This window comes from Nesoenas mayeri, assembly GCF_963082525.1.
Source record: "Nesoenas mayeri genome assembly, chromosome: 8".
In the NCBI taxonomy this organism is placed as follows: Eukaryota; Metazoa; Chordata; class Aves; order Columbiformes; family Columbidae; genus Nesoenas; species Nesoenas mayeri.
The window spans coordinates 26798597-26818844 of record NC_137554.1 but is presented as its reverse complement, the minus strand read 5'-3'; the positions used below and the strand labels follow the sequence as shown (position 1 = coordinate 26818844).

Genomic DNA, 20248 nt, shown 5'->3' with positions numbered 1-20248 from the left:
CCCAGATGAAAAACCACACATTTAAAAGTCATCATCATTTGCTAGAAATTGCATTGCCATTTCAAAGTCAGGATCTGGATATAGTCAGGGCATTGTAATTATTTACTGTGTGCAGCAGCAACACGTGCCTGACAGCGCAGGTGTGCGTTGTGTGCAGCCACAGCAATCAGGGTTTGTGCCACTGATCAAATATGAGGCAGTTTCCATTTGATTCTTTTTACACTATAAATAAGAATCCACAGCAACAATTAAGAGCAGACAAAAAGTCTGCACTCATCAAGCGATGTGCTCTAGGACCGGCTGTGTGATACAGGGGAAGATCTTGGGAGGTTTTGCAGCACAAGCAGCATGTCGGAATCGATAGCTGTGATTATCCCGCTGTAACTGCACTTAATGGTCGCGGGCCACGTTCTGCAGAGTGGATTACGGGGGCAGCGTGCGAGTGTCTGCTGCGAGAAGATAAAGAGCGCCGGTTGAGCAGAGATGGCACTTTGGTAAAGGAATCGACTCCCTCGGCCGCCTCCTCTAAAAAGCTGAATTCCTCCGGTAACATTTATTTTCACAAAGAGCGAGTCAAGTGGAAATACAGCATGAGAAACGAGAATGGGCTTCTCAGATGTTCAGAAAAATGTTCATCCTATTAGCAGCACAGGGACAAAAAATAACAAGTCTAGGCACAACATTTGGACACGTATAATATGTTTAAGGCATCCTCTCATATTTATACTAAGTCACTCAGTCCAGTTTACAGGAGACCCGCAGGCCAGTTCTTATGGCCTGACCTGTGATGGTGGAGAACTTCCCATTGCTGCTGGTCTTGCGTTGCTGCCCATGTCAGACACGTGCCATCCTGCACATACATGTGGCAATATATTTATCTCAGGCTTAGCCCAAAGATATAGAAAATGCTGCTTTTACTGGGATAATTAAAGCATACAGTATTATCCTTACATTTTGCATCACTAAGTTAAGCACAGAAAAACACTGTTTCAGATTATATGTAGTATTCTTCTATAAAAACTAGAAAACTAACCACCACATGAACCAGGAACTCAGGTTTATTATCTTCCAGCACATTCACAGCCTTTTTCTTCTAATTTGCCATTCTAAAAGCAAACACTTTATCTGAATATTTTCCATTATCTTGCACAGCGAGACTTAATTTGAATTTGAATCTTAAATGTGAGTAATACGAAAGGGATTGGATCCAGGATACATCCTTCAGATGATGGAAATTGAGAATAATATATAGAAAGAGCTATCAAGTCCTGAAGTTCTTTGGAATGGCGAGGTGTGTCCTTTAACCTGCCTTTTCCTCATGTCCCCATCAGTACCATCCCATAAGCAGAGACCAGGGCCACCATGAGGGGTCTGCCCATGCAAGACCCCAGGAGTGATTATATGCAATTATTCCATTCAATGCTGTTACAAGATACTTGAGACATCAATACATTGCAGCTCCAACTATAACATTTTCTTTCTCTTGTAAATAAAAAGGTCATTCTTATTTCTCCTGAAAGATCCTTTATGATGAAGGACTGCAGGACAATTAAATTTACTTTTTTTTTCCTATTACTAACATTCCGAACAGTAGTATATCAGCACACTAAATGTTCTAGGAGATGAGCACAGACAAAATCATGTATCAGCCCTAGTAGAGGTCATACATATTGAGTTATTCAGTTATTAGTTTGGATGGAAAATTCTGTTTCATGAAAGCCTTTGAGATTTTTAAATTTTGTTTTCATTCTGCGGATGGATGAAGATACCTTCTCAAATGGAATGGAATTCCCAAAATGGGATTGTTGAAATGGCCTTGCCTGCCAGCCGCACTTTCCTAAGTGTGTGCTGAGCTGAAACATGGTGCAGCTCCGTGTGATCTTTGTGCTGCCTGACAGAGAGCAAAGAACCCAACCAGACTTCATTCAGAGTTTGAAGGGGGACCTAAAGCTGGGTCTAAGCTAATGTAGGAAACCAGAGCAAAGGAGGTTCCCTGGCTCTGCCTTTTGGCTGATTTTGCTGTGATGCCAAAGCAGCAGTGGCTGGGCAGGCACAGCACAGGCCAGGCTGCAGAGGAACTGCTGTGAGAAATGTGCTATTTGCAAAAATGCCAAAATACCTTCCAGAATACTTGCATTTGGATATTTTTTTTCATAAGGTTTAACATATTTGCTTCATTTTTAAAAGTACTCAGATTCTTCCAGACACAGAGGCACCAACCCATTGGATCAATCTGCTTTGTGCTCTTAGGTTGCACAAATGCGTTTGTTTGATTGTAACTTTTCTGCTTGGGTTTTTTGATTGTTTATTTTTACATTTACATTTTTTTTCTCTCAAATTCTAGCAGTCCTCCTGTCCTGGAGAGGAGGGAGAAACCCCAAAGGGATATTGCCTTTTTTGTTGTTGTTGTTGTAAAATAAAAGCATTTGCTGATGGTGAACGTTGCAGAGGAAGAAGAAATTCCAGATTGCATTCTGGGTGGGGTTTTGGTGGGTTTTACAGCCTGGCCAGTGCTGCCCAGGACAGTTTCCAGCAGAGCTGGTCCAGGTCTTTGATTTTGGCATCACCTCATTTATCCCATGATGGTGCATTGTTGCTTTTAATTATTTGGGGGGAGGGAAGGTTGCTTTTCCATAAGAGACAATGCAAAAGTTTGTTTTTTGTTGAGAATACTTCAGCAGTGTGTATTGTGCAAGTGCTGGCAGGACAGTGTGTGCAAACCCATGGGTGCAGGTGTTTGGGTGGGGCTTTGCTTTCTTTGTTTTCCTTTGCTTTGCTTTCATCAAGCTTTCAAACGTTTTTGTGTGAGATGCTGGTTGAACTGCAGGCTAATAAGTTAGTTGTCTTGGTTAGACATGCAGGTACCTCTGTGGTTGGTTATTTATTTATAAACTTGCTATCTCTGCTATAAAAAGATTTGTTATACCCCAATAATAAATGCATTCATCACCACATCTTCTGTAATCACGGCAGTTCCTGAGCTCCTATTTGGTACTCATTAGCTGAAACTCCCATTCACCTATAATTTATGAGAAGCATACAATTATGTGTTATCACTACTTCAAGTGATTACTACACTGTATGTTTTTAAGATAATGGCATGAAACACTCCATGATGAATTACACCTCTCTAGGTAGCTTTGCTTCTGTTGTTAACTCTGTTATTTTACTTAAGCCAACCTGGAGAGAATTGCATCACAAGGCTGGCATTACCTTCTCTGAGAAGAGTCCCAGGTCAATACTGATCCAATAAAGGATGCGGCACAGCACACAATTACTTCCCGCCTCCTGTGTCCTGCCCACTCCTGCTGTAGATGCTATTGCAAGGAAACCCTAAAATCAAACTTGTTTTCACTTGGAAATAATGTTTTTGGTGAAAAAAAAAACCTATTCATTAGGAACATAAAATGTTTATGTTAATTAAGAAATCCTGTGGCTGGGAAGCTGCAGCCCATGGGGCTGGTTTGTCAGAAGGGAGAGGTGAATTATCAGGGCTCTGGAGAGCAGGAACACCCACACCCCTGCCTACAGGTGTGCTTTTTGCACTGTTTTTGATGCATTTTATACCGAACAGCTGCGTAGGTAGTGAGGAGCTTGCTGTTGCAGGGTTGCTGCAGGCAGACGTTGCATTTCCCAATGCATCAGGGTTAGTAGGGTCTCAGCGTAGTCCCGGTGGCTGTGCTGGCAGCAGAAGGGATGGGGGACATGCTGGGGGGGATGTAGGGGCCAAGACAGGCTCCTCACTAGCCAAGGGCCATCTTCCAGCCTTGCTCAGCTGCTGGTGAGGGGTCTCTGGGCAGCACAACGTGGGGATTCACCCAATAGAGCAGGGATCTGGGGTTTTTCCTTCAGGGAAATGGGGGGTTCAGCCTGGAGAACAGGAGCTGAGGGGAGACCTTTTCACTCTCTGCAACTGCCTGAAAGGAGCTTGGAGCTGGGGCGGGGGTCGGGTTCTACTCCCCAGGAACAAGTGCCAGGATGAGAGGAAACGGCTTCAAGTTGTGCCAGGGGAGGTTGAGGTTGGATCTGGGGAACAACTTCTTCACCAAAGGGCTGTCGGGCATTGGAACAGGCTGCCCATGGCAGTGGTGGATTCACCATCCCTGGAGGTGTTGAACAGAGATGAGGTTCTCATGGACATGGGTTAGTGCTAGGGCTGGGTTATGGTTGGACTTGATTTTATAAGCAGAGCGATTCTATGATTCAGTGCTGGGTTCCCCAGCCCAGGCTGACAGGGCTGCTCCACGCCCGGGTACCAGTGATGCCCACAGTCCTCTCACCCTCCCTGTGATATGTCATGTCACCATGATACTGTGGTCACCTTCAAGTTACAGCATTTTTGGGGATGTTTGGTACGACAGCAGTCCGACACCCATTGTTGTGTCCCGAGCATGTTACTGCCATAGTCTCCCATTGTAAACACTCATTTTTTTTGTCAGAGCTTATTGCATCAGTGAAGAAACCTTTGTTTCATTTTAGCATTAAAAGTAAAGACTAATGTAACTGTTCTGATCCTGAAATAAATGCAGCTAATTAGAATCATGGCTTTTTAAAGTGCTGTTATATATTTCTGGATGCTCTAATCCTTCAGTAACATGCTGTGGTATCAAAAATTTGGAAACTAACAGGGTATGTTCACAGACCTGATGTTTTCTCATTCTCTAGGTATGATGCTTTGCTTTGACATGGTCTCAGAGCTTATGTTGCTTTTTATTCCTTTAATTTGTATTTCAGTGTTGTGTGGCCAAAAAACAGGGGTGGGGGGAATGCCATCTGGGTTGCATTTCACCATCAGAAGAAACAGCTGACTTACCCAGTCCTATAAAATAAACAAGATTGGCTCTCGAATTTTCAAAAACCCCTTTCCCTTAAGAAAAGTGCAAATAATAAAGACAAAGCATTGCAGTGTTACTTTAATCCATTGGCAATTTCTTCTTCATAATTTCTGGAAGTCAGTGCTTCTATATCACAAATCTGTAGGAAATAATAAATAGCAAATGCAGCAGCTAGCCCCTGTTTAATATTTCAAACAATATGATTAGGCTGGGTGTTACTCTTTGAAAATGAAACCAAGACTATCAGAACCAACAATATTGCATGATATTGTTCTTGAGCCTTCAAAGAGAAAATATTATGTGCTCCCACAAAATAATTAATAAATAGTAATTCTTAGCTTTATACTATACTGTTTTGTTCTTTTTAATAAGAAAATATGTCAGTGAAAAGGGATGGGAATATTTTCATATAAATAAAAACAACAAATGAATTTATTGCAGTTGTGATACCAACAGTCTCTCTGTCCTTGCCATGGCAAAAAGCCAGTTCTTTGGGAAATATACATTGTGGTTGTGATGAGTCTTGGGGAGTGGAGTGAAGTGATGAGTGTCTCTCACCTGGCTGGGATGGATTGCCAGGTGTTGAGGTTGAAACCCATACAGATTAAAATTCAAATAACATCAGCTGTAGAGAATGTAACATTTAAAATTTTGTAGAAGAGCAACACTTTTGCTATTAATTACCAGTAGTCTACTGACATTCTGTTTGAAGTGTTTCAGATTTAGGGATTAATCCATGTTTTATGTGCAGACAGATTTCCTAGAATATCCTAAAGCATCTCAAGGCAGAGGAGCTTATTAGAGCAGGAAGCTGGAGGTGTCTAATGAAGAGGATATTCTGGTTTTCCTCCCAGTCCTTTTGTCCTGTTTCCTCTCTTGGTCGTGTTTTTCATTCCATCCACAGGCCAGGTACTCAGTGAGAAAAGCCAGCGAGTTCTCATGGTTAATAAACTGCACATCCATTCTCTGGAGCAGTGGAAGTGGCACAGGAGCAGAGCAGGGAGGTTAATTATGCTAATTACTCATGAAAATTCAGGTAGCACATATCCCCATTTATTTCAAGCAGTTTGCCAGATAAAAAGCTCATGCTAGTATCTGCTCCTTTTGGAAAAGGCCACAGGTCAGCAAATATTTAAAGATTTATCTTGGTTTCTCCGTAAGTTTGCAGATCTCCAGTTGTGAGCTTCTGTTTTAGAAAGTGATGTAATGGAGTGCTGAGAACTGCAGAAAATAGAGGGTAGTCGGTTTGAAAGAACATCTTTATTTAAAGGAGGTAATTATGAATAAGTGTATATTGATATGGTGCTAAATGAATTATTTGACTGCGAACCCCGGGTAAAATGGCTCAGGCATATCTGGTCTGTTCAGGTTGGAAGGGGAGGAGATGCTCCCAGAAGAGCGAGGAAGGTTTTTTTGGGGTGTCCCCCCAGGTGGCTTTTCCCTGCCTGGGTAGCCATGGAGGGACCGGTCTGGGGCATCTCCATCCTGGCGTTTGAGAGGGACTGGCTCTGGAGCTTCTCCATCCTCTGTACGGAAACACACTGTGGCTTGGTAGCCCAGAGAGAAAACTTGCTCTAAAAAAATATTTGGTACCAGCCACGGTGAATGGTGTTTAAAAATCACAACACATGCAGAGCAAAGATCAAAGACATAAGGCTTATTTGTGCATGTTAACACCTTGGTGTGTAATCAGAGCTTCTTCCACCACTGACATCAAAAGACAAAGAACAAGAGTCTGATGTTTGTGCTGGGCAGGACGGGCAAGATGCTCAGTACCCTGGGCAGTGGGTGCTGGGACGGTGCACATTGGTGGAATGAAACCTCATCACATCTCAGCCAAGTGCTGCTGCCATTTGTTAAGCAAAAAGCAATTTGATGGTAGATCTATGGACATACAGTGGAGATGCAGGCAAAAAAAAAAAAAAGCTTTTTGTTTTATCTGTTTATTTGTTTCTTTTCAGTCCTTTTATGTTGTTGTGAGACAGAGCTTTGGCGTTCTGGTTTTAAACTCTGTTTTAAAACAACTGCTGGTCTCCCCTTTTCCACATAGTTTATCAGGCTGTGCACATTTCAGTGCAGTCTCCCTCTGCAGGATAATTTAATATTTGCACGTTTCATAAATAAATAGTGTTGCTTTTGTGGGGGCACCTTGGGTTCAGCCTTTGGTGTACACCAGCCCAGCCACCAGCCATTCATGTATTGTCTCCCTGACAGTCTGAGACTGTTCTGTAAATACAGTTTTTAAAAACTGTAATGATAATGAGCAACTGCACAGTTTTTTATGCAGAATTCCATGGTTTGAGCTATAGTAGCTATGAGAAAACTGATTTTGATTACAAAAGTAGAAGGATCACTTAAAATGGCACCTGAGTTATTTTTATTTTAGTGTAACCAACTTCTAAGATGTTATTCATAAGAACCCACAGAGAACCTGGAGAAAACATTTATCAGATCATCAGTAAAAGAACTTTGTAAAAGTTCTTAGCAGATTTCTGGTGTGATTTTCTGGTTCTGGACGTGGACGTATCGTTTCATGTTCAGAACCTCTGGGTGTTTTTCCAGACTGAACCCTGACCCTGACGTTTCTCTCTCCACTCACTGGGCAGCTCAAAGCCAGTCTCCTTTAAAGCAGAAAAATGTTAGTGACACAGGTTTTTCGCAAAGGTTTTCTATGTTCTGAGAAAAGTGGCTAGAACTCAATGCCAAAAGCAATTTCACTGGAAAAAAAAAGATGCTGTAGTAATCAATAACAGCCCCACATCTGGCCGGGTGAACACTCACCCGTGGGCAGGCGATGGATAGGGATGTTCATGTCCTGCGTGGGTGCTCCACTAGCACCCAGAGCACCTCTCATCTCGAACTGTAACAACTTGCAAGTCAAATTCTTCTAAGTTTTCAGGGAAAAAGAAAGGATTCGGGGATTTTCTGCAAATGAGAGAGAACTTTGAACCTGAGCTGCAATAGGATTGTTGGTTTCAGAGACACAGCCCACACAGGCATGAGTCATATCCTGCCCTTTTGGGATGTGTTTGGGGGAGGAATTGTCTGCCCGTGTCTCATTCGGTGTTCTCTCCAGGTCAGGGATGTGTTTGGGATGACTCTGCCTTGGCTCCAGTGGCATTTCCCAGGGCAGGAGGTGGGAGCATGGGGTGGGTGTATTTAAAGGGTTGTGGGGGTTGAATTTACCTACAGATTTATATAACAGTTTTTAACTTACTTATCCTTTCAGCTTTGTGATCCGGCTCCAGTAAGTAGTTGCCCAAGAAGTGAGGACAATGGAGGTTTTGCTCCTACTTGAACGAAAATTATTTTAAGTACTGCCCAAGTACAGGGTGTTTCCAACAGATGGACCCAATTTGCAATCACTATATCTCTGCAACCACGAATGAAACTCTTACCACTAGTTGGGGCACAGAGTTTCAAATGATTCCCGCTCAATAACTTGTTAAACTATTTGTAAATTGTTGTGTAATCGTAACACTTTGCCACGGTAAAATATACCGCTTTGAAACTGGGTCCATCTTTTTGAACCACGCTGCACTATCCAGATGTTGCCCTGTGGAGATGGGCAGGGGTCAAATGTTCCTGCAACATGTGGAACACGGGGAAGCTCCATGGGCAGCAAGGGGGCAGCTCCAGCCCTGCTGCCAATGCTCTTGCAAAAAAAGGACTGTGTGCAATTTTAATTAAGCAACAGGGAAGAACTGTTTTTTTACAGAGATTAATAGGTCTGTGTTTTAATTATGGGGAAATAATAGACTAGAGAGCTAGGAAAGTGGGAGGTGTCAGAAATAGAGGATTAAAGACTGTAAGGAAGCTGGGTGAGACTATGTTTTTCTGCACTTACAAATTACAGCAGATCATCCCTATTAATAATGATCAAAAAAATAATAAAATACCTTCCGCAGTATAAGAGAGTTAACATTAAAATCTATTTATTATGGTTGTTCAGTAGAGAATTTTTGATTACAATCATCAGCTAAAAAATAAATTGTTCATTTTTCCAGTCTTACAAGTTTAAAAATAGAAGAATTCTCTTCTGAGTTCAGCTATAGTTTAATCAATATTTTTTCCAAGCAGTGTTAAAGTAAAAAGAGCAAAAGTTGCTTTTATTTAGTGATTGTTATACTTCCTTTAACTGTGCTACAGTGTGATTATTAACTTCTAAAAATAATTAGACCTATGAATAGAATTTAAAAATCAGGTTGCATTTCTGTAAGGAATGTTTTACTGTTGGATGTTTAGTTTGAAGCCAACGTTATTCCACATGCAACATGCTCAGGGCCTGAACAAAAGGACTGAAAAATTTTCTCTTAGCTGCGTTTTCAGAAATATATTTTGTGAGGTTATTTTTTTTCATCAGCCTTGAAAATCTCTCTCAACAGCTAAAAATCTGTTCCATTTAGTCCTTGGTTTTCGTGTGGTCTATGGCAATTGTGTACTGCATACTTTCTTTTTAATTAGCAGGGTATGAAAGAAAGTTGATTTGACCAAGTTTTCATCTCTATCCTTGATACTCATGCACTTAGAAATTAATAAAGCAAAATTTATTATTTTATTTAGAAAGATGTTTTAAGAAAAAAACCTTTGTATATCAAGTAAAACAACAAGAGTTCTTGTATTCCTTTCTGCACTGCTGCATCGCACCTCTTCTCACCAGGAAAGCCGTGATACAAGACAAGCTGTGTTTGTAGAAGTTTTTGGGAACATTCGAGGCTTTTGGATCAGGTGCTGTGAGGCAGTTGTGAGGATGCTCTGGAACTGCCACAGCAACATCCCCAAGCACTCCCCTTCTCTGGAGATGCTCCAAGTGCTTCACTTTGCATCTGAGGAGAATTCCATTTTTGTCTTTAATTTCTAACAAAAAAATTCAACTTTGGTGGGGTTTTTTTTTGTTTTTATTTTGGTTTTTTGTTTGTTTGGGTTTTGTTTGTTTGTTTGTTTTTAACACAGCTATTTGTTTTTTTCTTAGAAGCTTCACAGAGAGCAGGGAATTTGGGGCCGTTTTTGTGTGTGGGGAGAGGAGATGGCTGGTTTTCTCTTTTGTGGGCAGAAGCCACAGTGCTAATGTGTTCTTGCATGATTTGGGATGTTTGTGTGTGCATAAACAGCAAGGGAGTTAAGTAAAATGGTAAAAGGTCATTGAAACTACAGGCTAACTTCAAAAATATGAATTTATAATTGACTGTATCCAGCTGCTGCTGAAATACCAGTAGAAAAGGAACACATTGTAGAAACACAGCACTGGATGTGAGGTTTCTCTGCTTGTCCCCAGTCTTCTGTTCATTAGAATCAACTTACAAATGTTCATCAGACTTTGAAAGCAGCTCCTTATCTTCTCCAAAAGGGCACAGGTCCCACAGAGCTCCCTCCGCAGGGCCCCACAGCGGCTGCCTCAAAGTCATCTGCCCGGCATATCCCCATTCTCTGCCATATAAACTGATTTTTTTATCTCCTATCGTCTGCAGCTTCTCTCAGAACTCTTTCAGGTTTCATGTTGAGACCATTAATTAAATGAATGGTTATATTCATGATCCATTTCTGAAGAATTTCAGCCCGATGCTTCTAGTTTCTTACTGCTAAAGGGAACATCATTTTTCCCCTTAAACAATACCGCCATATGCTTAAGCTGTGAAATCACCATTTTTTCCCACCCAACAGTATCCATAGTTGTACTATTTTAATGTTTTATCAAAGAGATGAGATCTAATGCATTCTCTCCTGTTGGATTTCCTTCATGTAAAAACCTCTTTATCAAATAAAACCGTCCCATTAGTCTGTTGCACTTTATATTACTTTCCTTCAACTTTTAAATTTATTTTAAAGCCTTAAATTCTATTGTGGACATGATGGTTAGTCTAAAATTTGCCTGATTTGCTCTCCACATTTCCTTAAGTGTAGATAATAAATTTCTGATTTCCCAGTGGTGTAGCATCACTTCCAAGTTGTTTATAAAAACCCCACATGTCCGCGGATTTGCAGTTTCCATTCTCAAGTGTGTCTCCACTGGGGTTTTTCTCCACTGTTGACTCCGTTCACTGTTCCACCTTTTACTATGTGCTGGGTGTCACCTTCTTCATGGAAATCTGAAGTATAATGCTAATTTAGTTTCTGAGCCCTAGTTAAATATCCTTACCCTCCCTCCAGGCAGGCTCAGTCTTGTGTAGAAATAAAACTATTTCTCCTCCCTTTTTAATGACAAATATTTCGTTGTCTATGGATAGGTGGTACTTGGAACCTCTCCGGTATTTGTGCTCTTGTTGAATTCTCACACTTTGCACAGTCCTGTGCTCTGCTGGTTTCACTTTCCATCATTTTTATTTATTGGTTTTCTTCCCATGGTCCTGTTTTCTTTCCCGACTGGCTGCTCTTTGGTGCATTTTCCTGGCTGCTGACACAGACCACGGCTCTGGCTGAGTTGAGAGGAGCATCCCCCTCTCCTGGGGATGTTTTTTGCTGTCAGAGACTGCAGAGCAGAACATGGACTGTGTTATCTGAGCATCCCTTGAACAGAAAATCACAGTGCCTGTGGGACTGAGGAGCGATCTGCAGTGTCCCTTCTCTCTCGTGTCATCAGCATCCCTTCCTTCTTGCCAGGTGACAGAAAAGCTTGATGGCTACCCCAAAGCCATCAGTTGCTTTAAAAATCAGAGCATCTCCTGGGACAGGTTTTATCCCAGCAGCCTGCATGCCACTGATTTACCACTTCCATAACTTGATATTTATTCCATGCCACTACGAAGTGCTGTCAGAATTACTCACCAGCTTCTCATGGTGTGTCCCCCCAAGTCTGGGTGCCGGTGCTTGATGCCATGCTGCTCTCAGGACCTGTTGGTGACACTGAACAGAACCCTTCACAACACAGTTCTCCTCAAACCAACATGCAGTGAGCAACAAGAGGTGGAAAGCTGGTTTAGAGACCAGTTACAAAGGGTTTCTAATAATACACAATATTGACACTCTCAGCATATTGCGGTGCTTAATTACCTTGGGAGAAGGTTACGCTGCAGTTTTGCCTGGATGGCTTTTTTTTTTGTTGCATATCTACAGAAAATATTTTCAATTAATGTTGACCTTTAATACTGTGACTGACTTTTGAGTCTACAGATGGTGAAACAGACTACAAATTAGATTTTGCAATATACCTTGTTCTTTTTATGTCTCAACTGATGCGTTCCAGGCAGATTGTGGAACCTACACCGGTGTGTTGAGCTTCCGGTTCCCTCGCAATCTCTGCTGCCATGTTCAAACCCCTGAGATATTGTGTAGAAATGCTGTCAAATTCTTCAGATATATGTATTTTCATTCTCGAGCTTTACTTTTTTACTTATTTTGAAAAAACCAAGGTCTTTATGGACTATATTTATACTTTTGAACAAAAATTTAGAGGGAAAGGAATCTGTCTGGGGTACATCTGCTTCTGATCATGGGGTGTTATTTGGCGAGCTCTGATTAAGGTGACTATTATCCCCTGAAAAGCAACACCTTTAGTTATTGTTCTTATAATAATTGTTGAAAAGCTAAAGTATGGCATAACAAAGATTTGTTTGAGTCACTGCCATCCCAAAGAGGTTTTAAAAAATACACTTCATATGTCATTGTTGTCAGCAGGGAAATCCATGCTAATTGAATGTATGCTTGCTTTAAATGAGATGCCTTGAATAAGATTAGAAATGACAAATCTAATAATTTTTTGGAAATAAAAAAATATTGGTTTGGATTCTAAAATGTCATTATAGTTTTTGATTGCAAAAGTCCCTTGTTTCATTGACTAAGCAAGCAGAAGTTTATTGTGTCTTAGGAAAAGGACAAGAATTTGCATGGGCGCCTGTGTCCCTTTCTGAGCCTTATGGGCTGGAACTGGAGCAGAAAGGGCTGTGGAGATGGAGTCATTGGGTCTGGTTCAGAAATAATTGAGACTTTCTACCTACTGTTTCACTGAACACTCACAGCAGGAAAATCAGAAAGGAAGAACATAGCAGAAAAATATATTTGTTTATAGTATGTTTGTAAAATAGGCTTTTCGTTTCATGATGATTTGTGAATTCACAAAGGGCTCATGTTTTGAGGTTCAACTCCAATATATTATAGCTGTATTCAGTCTAAAAATCAATAGCAAGTCAATGTTATTTAAAAGCTCTTATGTTTTCTCACTTATGTTTTCACCTTTTTTCCCAGGTGTTACTTGGAAGATGGAGCTTCAAAAGGTGCCTGGCTGAATCGGTCGAGTATTATTTTTGCTGGAAGCGATAAGTGGTCAGTAGATCCTCGAGTTTCAATCGCAACAGCAAACAGAAGAGAATACAGCCTGCAGATCCAGGACGTGGACGTGACGGATGACGGTCCCTACACCTGCTCTGTGCAGACCCAGCACACCCCCAGAACCATGCAGGTGCACTTAACTGTACATGGTAGGTGATTAATCCAACTGCAAATCATCGTTTGAAATGTACTAGAAAAAAAATTGTGGATGAGACATGTCAGCTAAGTGCATTTTAAAGGGTTTTTTTTTTTAAATTTCTTTTGTTCTTTCATTCTTTCTCATATGTAGCCATAGCCTGTATGTGCTCTGGGTCCCTGCAAGCAGATAATTAGGCCAGAAGGGTTTCTAGCTTGTCAAAATTGGGTTTAAATCCCAATCCTGCTCTGCTGACAATTGAACAAGATGGAAAAACTGAAGAGGAGCATAGGGGTGCAGCAGTGGAGATGCAGTTCCCTGCCGATACCTGCTGGTTTGCCGTAGGTCTCCCGCATGGCTCCAAATGTGGGGTTTTTTTGCATGGTGTTCAGCCCGTTCACTGTGTCACAGTTCATCATTGGTGTTGAGCTTACAAAAGGTTTACAGCCTTTACATTTGAACTTTGCTACTGAGTAGTGGCAGAAACATCTGTCCCCACAGCCCTCGGCTGACCTGCCCGCGTGGATGTGTCCTGTCCACAGGCAGCTTCACAGATGAAGTTTTCTGTAAATTTTACTGGATTTGAAAGATGTGGTATTTCATTTGGGCACCTCAAGTGTCTTATCTGGTGTGTACCATTGCAGGCATTGTTATGAAAACAAGAGTTAACTCATCAGCTTAAAAAAAAAAAAAGAAAATTAGAATGAATAAACCCATTTTTCTAAAATAGAAATTCCATTATATTTAGAAATTCAATAGAAATTCATTAAAATCAAAATAAACAAATTAAGACAAGCTGATATTGCATTAAAATCCATAGTTTATTGTTTTTTCCTGACCAGTTTTCTCACAGAAATACTGGGATCCCAATATTGTTAATAAGAACAGTCCACTTACTTCTGTGAGACAGTTTTCTGTTTTAAGTGCTGCAGAACGACAGGGTCAGTTTTACACACAAGGAGGTAACAGTCGTTGTATTGTTCCAGGGTGAACAGTTCTTAGTTTTGGCTGTCTTTCTAATAGTTAATGGCCTCATGCAAGGGGCTAAAAAAAACGTTGGCAATTAGTTACATGTATAAAACATATAAACAGGAGCTTAAAATTAATTAGGCTAACTACAAGTATATAGAGAAATAATAACTCAATAGTTAAAAATATGCATAATTATTAAGCGATTGCATTTATATCTTCAGAAATGCAAAGTATAACCTAAGGCTTTAACTTATTAGTCTTTGGTGTAATCATCATTAAAATTTTCTTTTGCATTTTTATGAGTAATAAAGCAATGAATATCAAACAGAAGAATTTAAATGGCAATCTCTATTGATCCATATGGCACACCAAAATCCCTTAGAAATAATGTGTATGAAATGCTTCTCAAACTAATTATCCTTAACCACTAGACCTTTAGACCCTGATTGTAAGAACGTTAGACTGTAGCTCGGTAAAAGCCAAGTGTCTTTGTTGCATAAAGAGCATTATTTTATTAGTACAGCCAAAAAGCCATCACTTAGTCATTTTTATGACCTTGCTCAGAGGCGGCAGTTGCGTGAAGACTCATAAATGCGCTGTTGATGTGGGTGGGTTGTTCAGGAGTTGCAGAAGGGTTTGGATGCTGTTGGACTGGGAAGCTGGAATGAAGAAGCTGTGGTAGTATCAATTATTATTGCAATTATATATATAGATATTCAGTTCCTCCAGTATTATTTCAGTTTTGTAGGAAGTAGGGACCAGCTCCATGAGGCATAGCTGGAACAAGTGCACTGATTTCAAGACAAATTTTTAAAAAATCACTGTCCTTGTATTTTTCCCATGTAGTTCTCTTAGTCCTAAGAAGGGAAAGGTGCTGGGTCCTGTCTTACAGAGAGGGGTCAGGTATAGTCCGAGCGGCAGAGCAGGACTGGCAGCTCTGGAGGATGCCCCATCCCACGTGGATGATGACTGAGGCCATTTCTTTCCATTCTAACTCATATCTATATGTACCTATTACTATAGATCTTAATAATTGTCTGCTGTGCAGTGGATGCTCAGGGGATGAGATGTGAGTTGCACCAGTCGCTCATCCCATGGGGGTGGGACCATGCCATGAATCACCACTGGGTTTTGCATGGTCATTTGGAGAGCCCTGCATCACTTTTGGTGGTGTTGTCACCTGTCCAGTGGTCCTAGGTGGGACCTGGGCTTGTGAGCACTTTTAGTCAGGTCTCTTTGTACTTCCATGGCTCACAAAGCCGTCGCTTCATCCTTGTGCTGGGGCTGGGGGTGCAGTTTGTGCATCCTTTGAGATGGAGACTGACCTGGCTAAGGGTACCCCTGGCTGGATGGATGACATCAAACAACTGCCAAGAGCTTATTTAATGCATCCTTTACTGCTGCATAGGGTTCATGGGGATGATACAATAACATTTTATGGAAGCAGTTTTATGTTTCCTATTAATACTGTTCGTGGCTTTGTGTTTCAAGATTAGAAACAACGTCTGCTATTGGGGAGAAATAAATGAAGGGAAAAGCAGGTCTTTTACCAAAGTATAAAATTATTTAGTCAAAGGGCTGGGTTTCCTTTTACAGTGTGAATAAATGAACAGCAGCAGAGCTGGAGCAGCACATGAAACAACAGGAGAAAAAGAAAATTTAAAAGCAAAGTCTTAGGCTTTCAAAATTCCTCTGCCCTCCAGGCTGTGTTGTGTCAAAAGAAGATGTCGTCCTGCTGCAAACAGCAGAGCTGGGAGAGCCAGGGGTGTGTGCCTTGTGCCGCAAATTAAATGAATAAAGGATGATGTCTGATCACAAGCTCCTAAATGGGTTCAAACTTCAGATGGCAAAATTATTTACTGTGAAACTCCACTTTAAAAGCCCTTTTTTTTTATTTTTCGGTATGTGGGGGGGGTCCACGCAGATCCAGTAGCTGTCATTTTGAATATCCTCTTCTCTGCAATTTAGGCTGATGGTTTCTGAACATATTTGTGTAAGTGTTTTAAGAGAATAAACACATTTAATGGGCTAGAAATGCCTTAGTTTCCATGAGTAAAACACAGAAAGGTGAAGAGGCCCAGGCCACAAACCCAACATTTCTACCATCTCTGGCTAAGTCTGGAAATTGTCCCTGTTTGGTCCCTGGCAGTTATGATGTTACGTTCAGTATATTCATCCAACCCACATTACTTCTCTTCCATCTTTATCTTTTTTTCTGGCTCTTTACAATACCATCCCAAAAAGTAGTTTAGGCTACATTGCATTAAATATTGTACACTCGCACATTAAACCATGATCTTGCACACAAAAAATTCCTGCCCAGTGCCGTGATCAATACATAATCAAGGCAGATGGGAAGCAGCAGCTTCTCCATCACCGTCCCACATACAGAGACCTCGTGAGGTTTGGCGAGTTGGCCTCAGGCTGTGAGGGAACCTCTGGCAGAGCCTGAGGTTGGATTTCAGATTCCCAAATCCCAGCTCAGCACCGTAAAGAAGCCACCAAGTCAAGTCTAGATCACTGATACTTATTACATAGCTACATCTTTTTGTACCAAGAAAATTAATCAAGATAGTTAATATAAAAGGAAAAAGCCTCATGTGTCTTTAGCCCACATTTGCATCAATGAAAGCAAAATCACATGAAAGAGAGGATGATAATCCAGTTAACTTTAATTCAGTGACCTTATTAAAAAGAAGTGAGAATTATGAAGTAATTAATTAAAAGTTTAGAAGGTAGGAGTTTGTAATCAACTCAGTCTATCTCAGTGCCAGATGCTTGATGTGCAGTGTCATGAACTGCAGATGATTTAAACGTCAGATGTTTGCCACAGTGAAATAAAAAAATGAAATACCTCTTACTGCACTCATAATTTTTCTAGGAAAAGGTTGCCATTTCTAATCTGACATTTATTCTATCAAAGTTTAAATTGCATCCTCCAAGCTGTGTTTCCCTTTCAATTTGCAGAAATATTAAGACACGTTTACCAACGTCCTTGAGAATGAATTTTGCTGAGGGGGAGAGCGACAGGTCCTAGCCCGAAACCTCTGCCCCTCCCCATGTGTCAGGACGTGGTAACGATGTGATTGCACACATGGACAGAGGACAAGTCACCCTCTTGTTGGTGATCTGAGGGAGACAGAGGCCAGAGCAGGGTGTCTAGAAGGACCTCAGCTGCCCAGGGTGGTGACAAGGATGAGGAACAGATCTGGAAGAGATTGCTTTGGTTAACCTCGTGAAATAAGGGCATGGGGATAATTTTGCTATCCTTTGTTAATGCACATGGTGTGGATCCCGGGGAGGGAGAACAAGGATACTGACTGAGGGAGAGGACTTTACAGGACCAGGACAACGTAACTCAGCTACAAGTGAATTGTAACGAGAGCTGAGGGGATGGTGCTGGTCCCATCGCATTGAGATGGACTGTTCAGGGGTTGGGGACACACCTTCTCATGGGGGTCCAGTGGGACAGGGGTGACCATGATGTTGGTGACTGTGGTCTCCTTGAGGGCAGGATTGAGGACCTGGCAACTCTATTTGTTTCCTTGAATGTGGCTGAGGACGTGACACTGCTCTGTTGACAGCAGCACCAGGAGCCGTGGGCACAGTCTGGACCTGGGCTGTTTTGTCAAGGCTATGTTTATAATAGTCTGTCATGGTTGCACAGCTCAAATAGGTCTCTGGTTTAGGCTTTGGGGTGTCAATACCAGGTGTCATTTCTTCTGCCACCCCCTGTCACTTCTCACACCAGTTGCTGCTGACATCCTCATCCCACCAGGACCTGCCTCCCTGATGCCATTAGAACCAAAATGTGACACCGGGGAACAGGTGACACCAGGGAAACAGTGATGGAAAAACTTCCTTACACGAGTTACTTGACATCTCAATTTTGATTTTAATCTGGGCACGTTTGGGGTTGCTCCCAGAGAGACTCTGCACCAATGGGACACGGCTCCATCCTCCCCCTCAGTGACATCTCATCGTTGCACAGAAATAATTCATTTATCTATGTAAATACGATTTATAGATTGAGTCAGAAACTGCAAGCTATATGTTTTATTTAAACATGGATAATATTTCCAAAGTAATACTCAAGGCCCTTTTCCTGTTTAATAAACCTCCTTAATGTCCCCTAAATATTAATGTATTGATTTAGTCTTTGCGATGTTTGCAAAGTCTAATTTGTTTCCCCAATCAGGCCAAGAGGGACATGCATTTGGAGCTAACGAGATAAATCTTACCGAAATTTATTTAAAGCGGGACAAAATAAATATGCAAAAGACTTCTAAAATCATATAACAACTACTTCCCAGCTAAAACTGACAATCCATTACTCTTTTAAATTGCTAGCACTTCAGTAGGATGTCACTTTTCGTTAGAAAATTAACTCGCTGCTGCCAGCCACTGTTATCGTCTTGTCCCTGCTCAGCACATGAAGAAAAAGGTAGAAAAATGGTTCTGGATGGGGAGGCAGCTCCGTGAGAGAGAACCCCCCCTACTGAATGAACCCCTGTTTGCTCCAGCAAACAGAGTTCGGGGCGGTGCCACTGCATCCACAGGCAGAACAGCACCAGTAATGACCCATCAGAGTGTTTTCTCCAGGATTCGTGGTTTTTCATCCATTTATTAAATTCCTCCCACATTTGCACCTCTCACGGCATTCAATGTGCTGCAGGGGATCTCTCTAAAATATGTATGAATGGCTTTTCCCCTTCTTTAGCTGACTTAAGTCACTGAAAATGTTTGCATTAGCAGGTGATCTTGTTTAAGAGGATGTAAATCAGGAATATTTCATCTGAAGTAGAACAGGGCAGTACTGGTCTGAAACTCATAATTCTCTAATGTTGGATGTGCTTTTATAGTCATGGCTGCAACTGGATTTCCATCATAAGCCTGAAATTTCCATCTTCTGAAATCTGCAGGCAAAGGATAATCTAGACAAAATAATAATTTGCTCTCTGGTCCAAAGTATATTAATTCTGTTACATTTGAATTAAGTAGAATGAGTTGTTTTGTTACCGGTGAGAGTTTTGTAAAGGGTGTGTGAAGCAGAGTCTTCCAGCAACTTCTTGCATTATACAGCAACACCAGAAACAGAAGTAAGGAGGGAAAAAATGTTGTAAGGAAAACAAAACAAAACAAAGTCGAACACCACCAAAATTTTAGGCTAAGCAAAACATCTCTCGTCCTTTCTAAAGCATTGGTCTGGGAAGCTCCCACCCTATAAAAAGGCAACCTCCCTCAAATTAAACAAAAATAATCATTTGGAAATATTGTCCGAAACTCAAGCTGTATAAAAAATGATGAGCCTTTTTGAAAGGCAGATTTTAAAAATGCTTTTGGAAAGAAAGGCAATTCAGAATGAGAATGGGTGGCCAAGTGAGTTGGAGCTGTGTCTGCCCTGTGCTCCGTCTCTTCTGGTTCTCACTGGCACTAAGGCAAAAGCAGGTCAAATCCGTGGCTTGGCTTTAGAATGATCTGAAGATGATGTGAACACAACCTGTTGGGGCAGTAGGGTTTTTAAAATTTTTATTCTCTCTTATAATTTCACTAAAGAAAGAGTCAACAGTCATTATGAGGCTTGCTTGGAAGACTAAAATTAAAATGTTTTTCTGCTATTCTAACTCAAAAATACAATCGTCATCTGAAAGTAGAGTGTGGCAATGCAGAGATTTTAATTACACTCACTCTAGCCAAATGCAATTTCATTTGAACGGATCCTCCAAAACTTTATTTTGTAACTGTAACAAACTGCAAAAACATTATTTTAAAGACATAAAATCTGGCTTTATAACACTTTTAAGGGTTTAGTTACATATAAGGACGTGTTCTTCTGACTGCCCTTCCTGTGGGCTCTATTATTCCCTCTCTGAATGCCTTTTCACTATCCTGTTGATTCAATTAAAGGTAGTTAGGCTGGCCTGGAAAAAATGAGATAGCAATTATTTTGTTATTCATTGCCATCATTTCCACATTGCAAGTGTTTTCGAACTCTGTACCCTGAGTAAGAAGTCTGATATTTTATTGAGCTTTCTGCTGCCTG

The 20248-nt window shown here is 41.1% G+C and overlaps 1 protein-coding gene across 1 annotated transcript in view; it reads left to right on the top strand.

The window, feature by feature from the left end:
• NEGR1 (neuronal growth regulator 1) overlaps positions 1-20248 on the top strand; it is a gene marked incomplete at its 3' end in the record, with an annotated part of 221490 nt that overhangs the window by 86773 nt on the left and 114469 nt on the right. The window contains exon 2 of the mRNA XM_080348848.1: positions 13014-13246. Within this exon, the coding sequence (XP_080204974.1) occupies positions 13014-13246 (233 nt within the window). The remainder of the gene's footprint in view (positions 1-13013; positions 13247-20248) is intronic.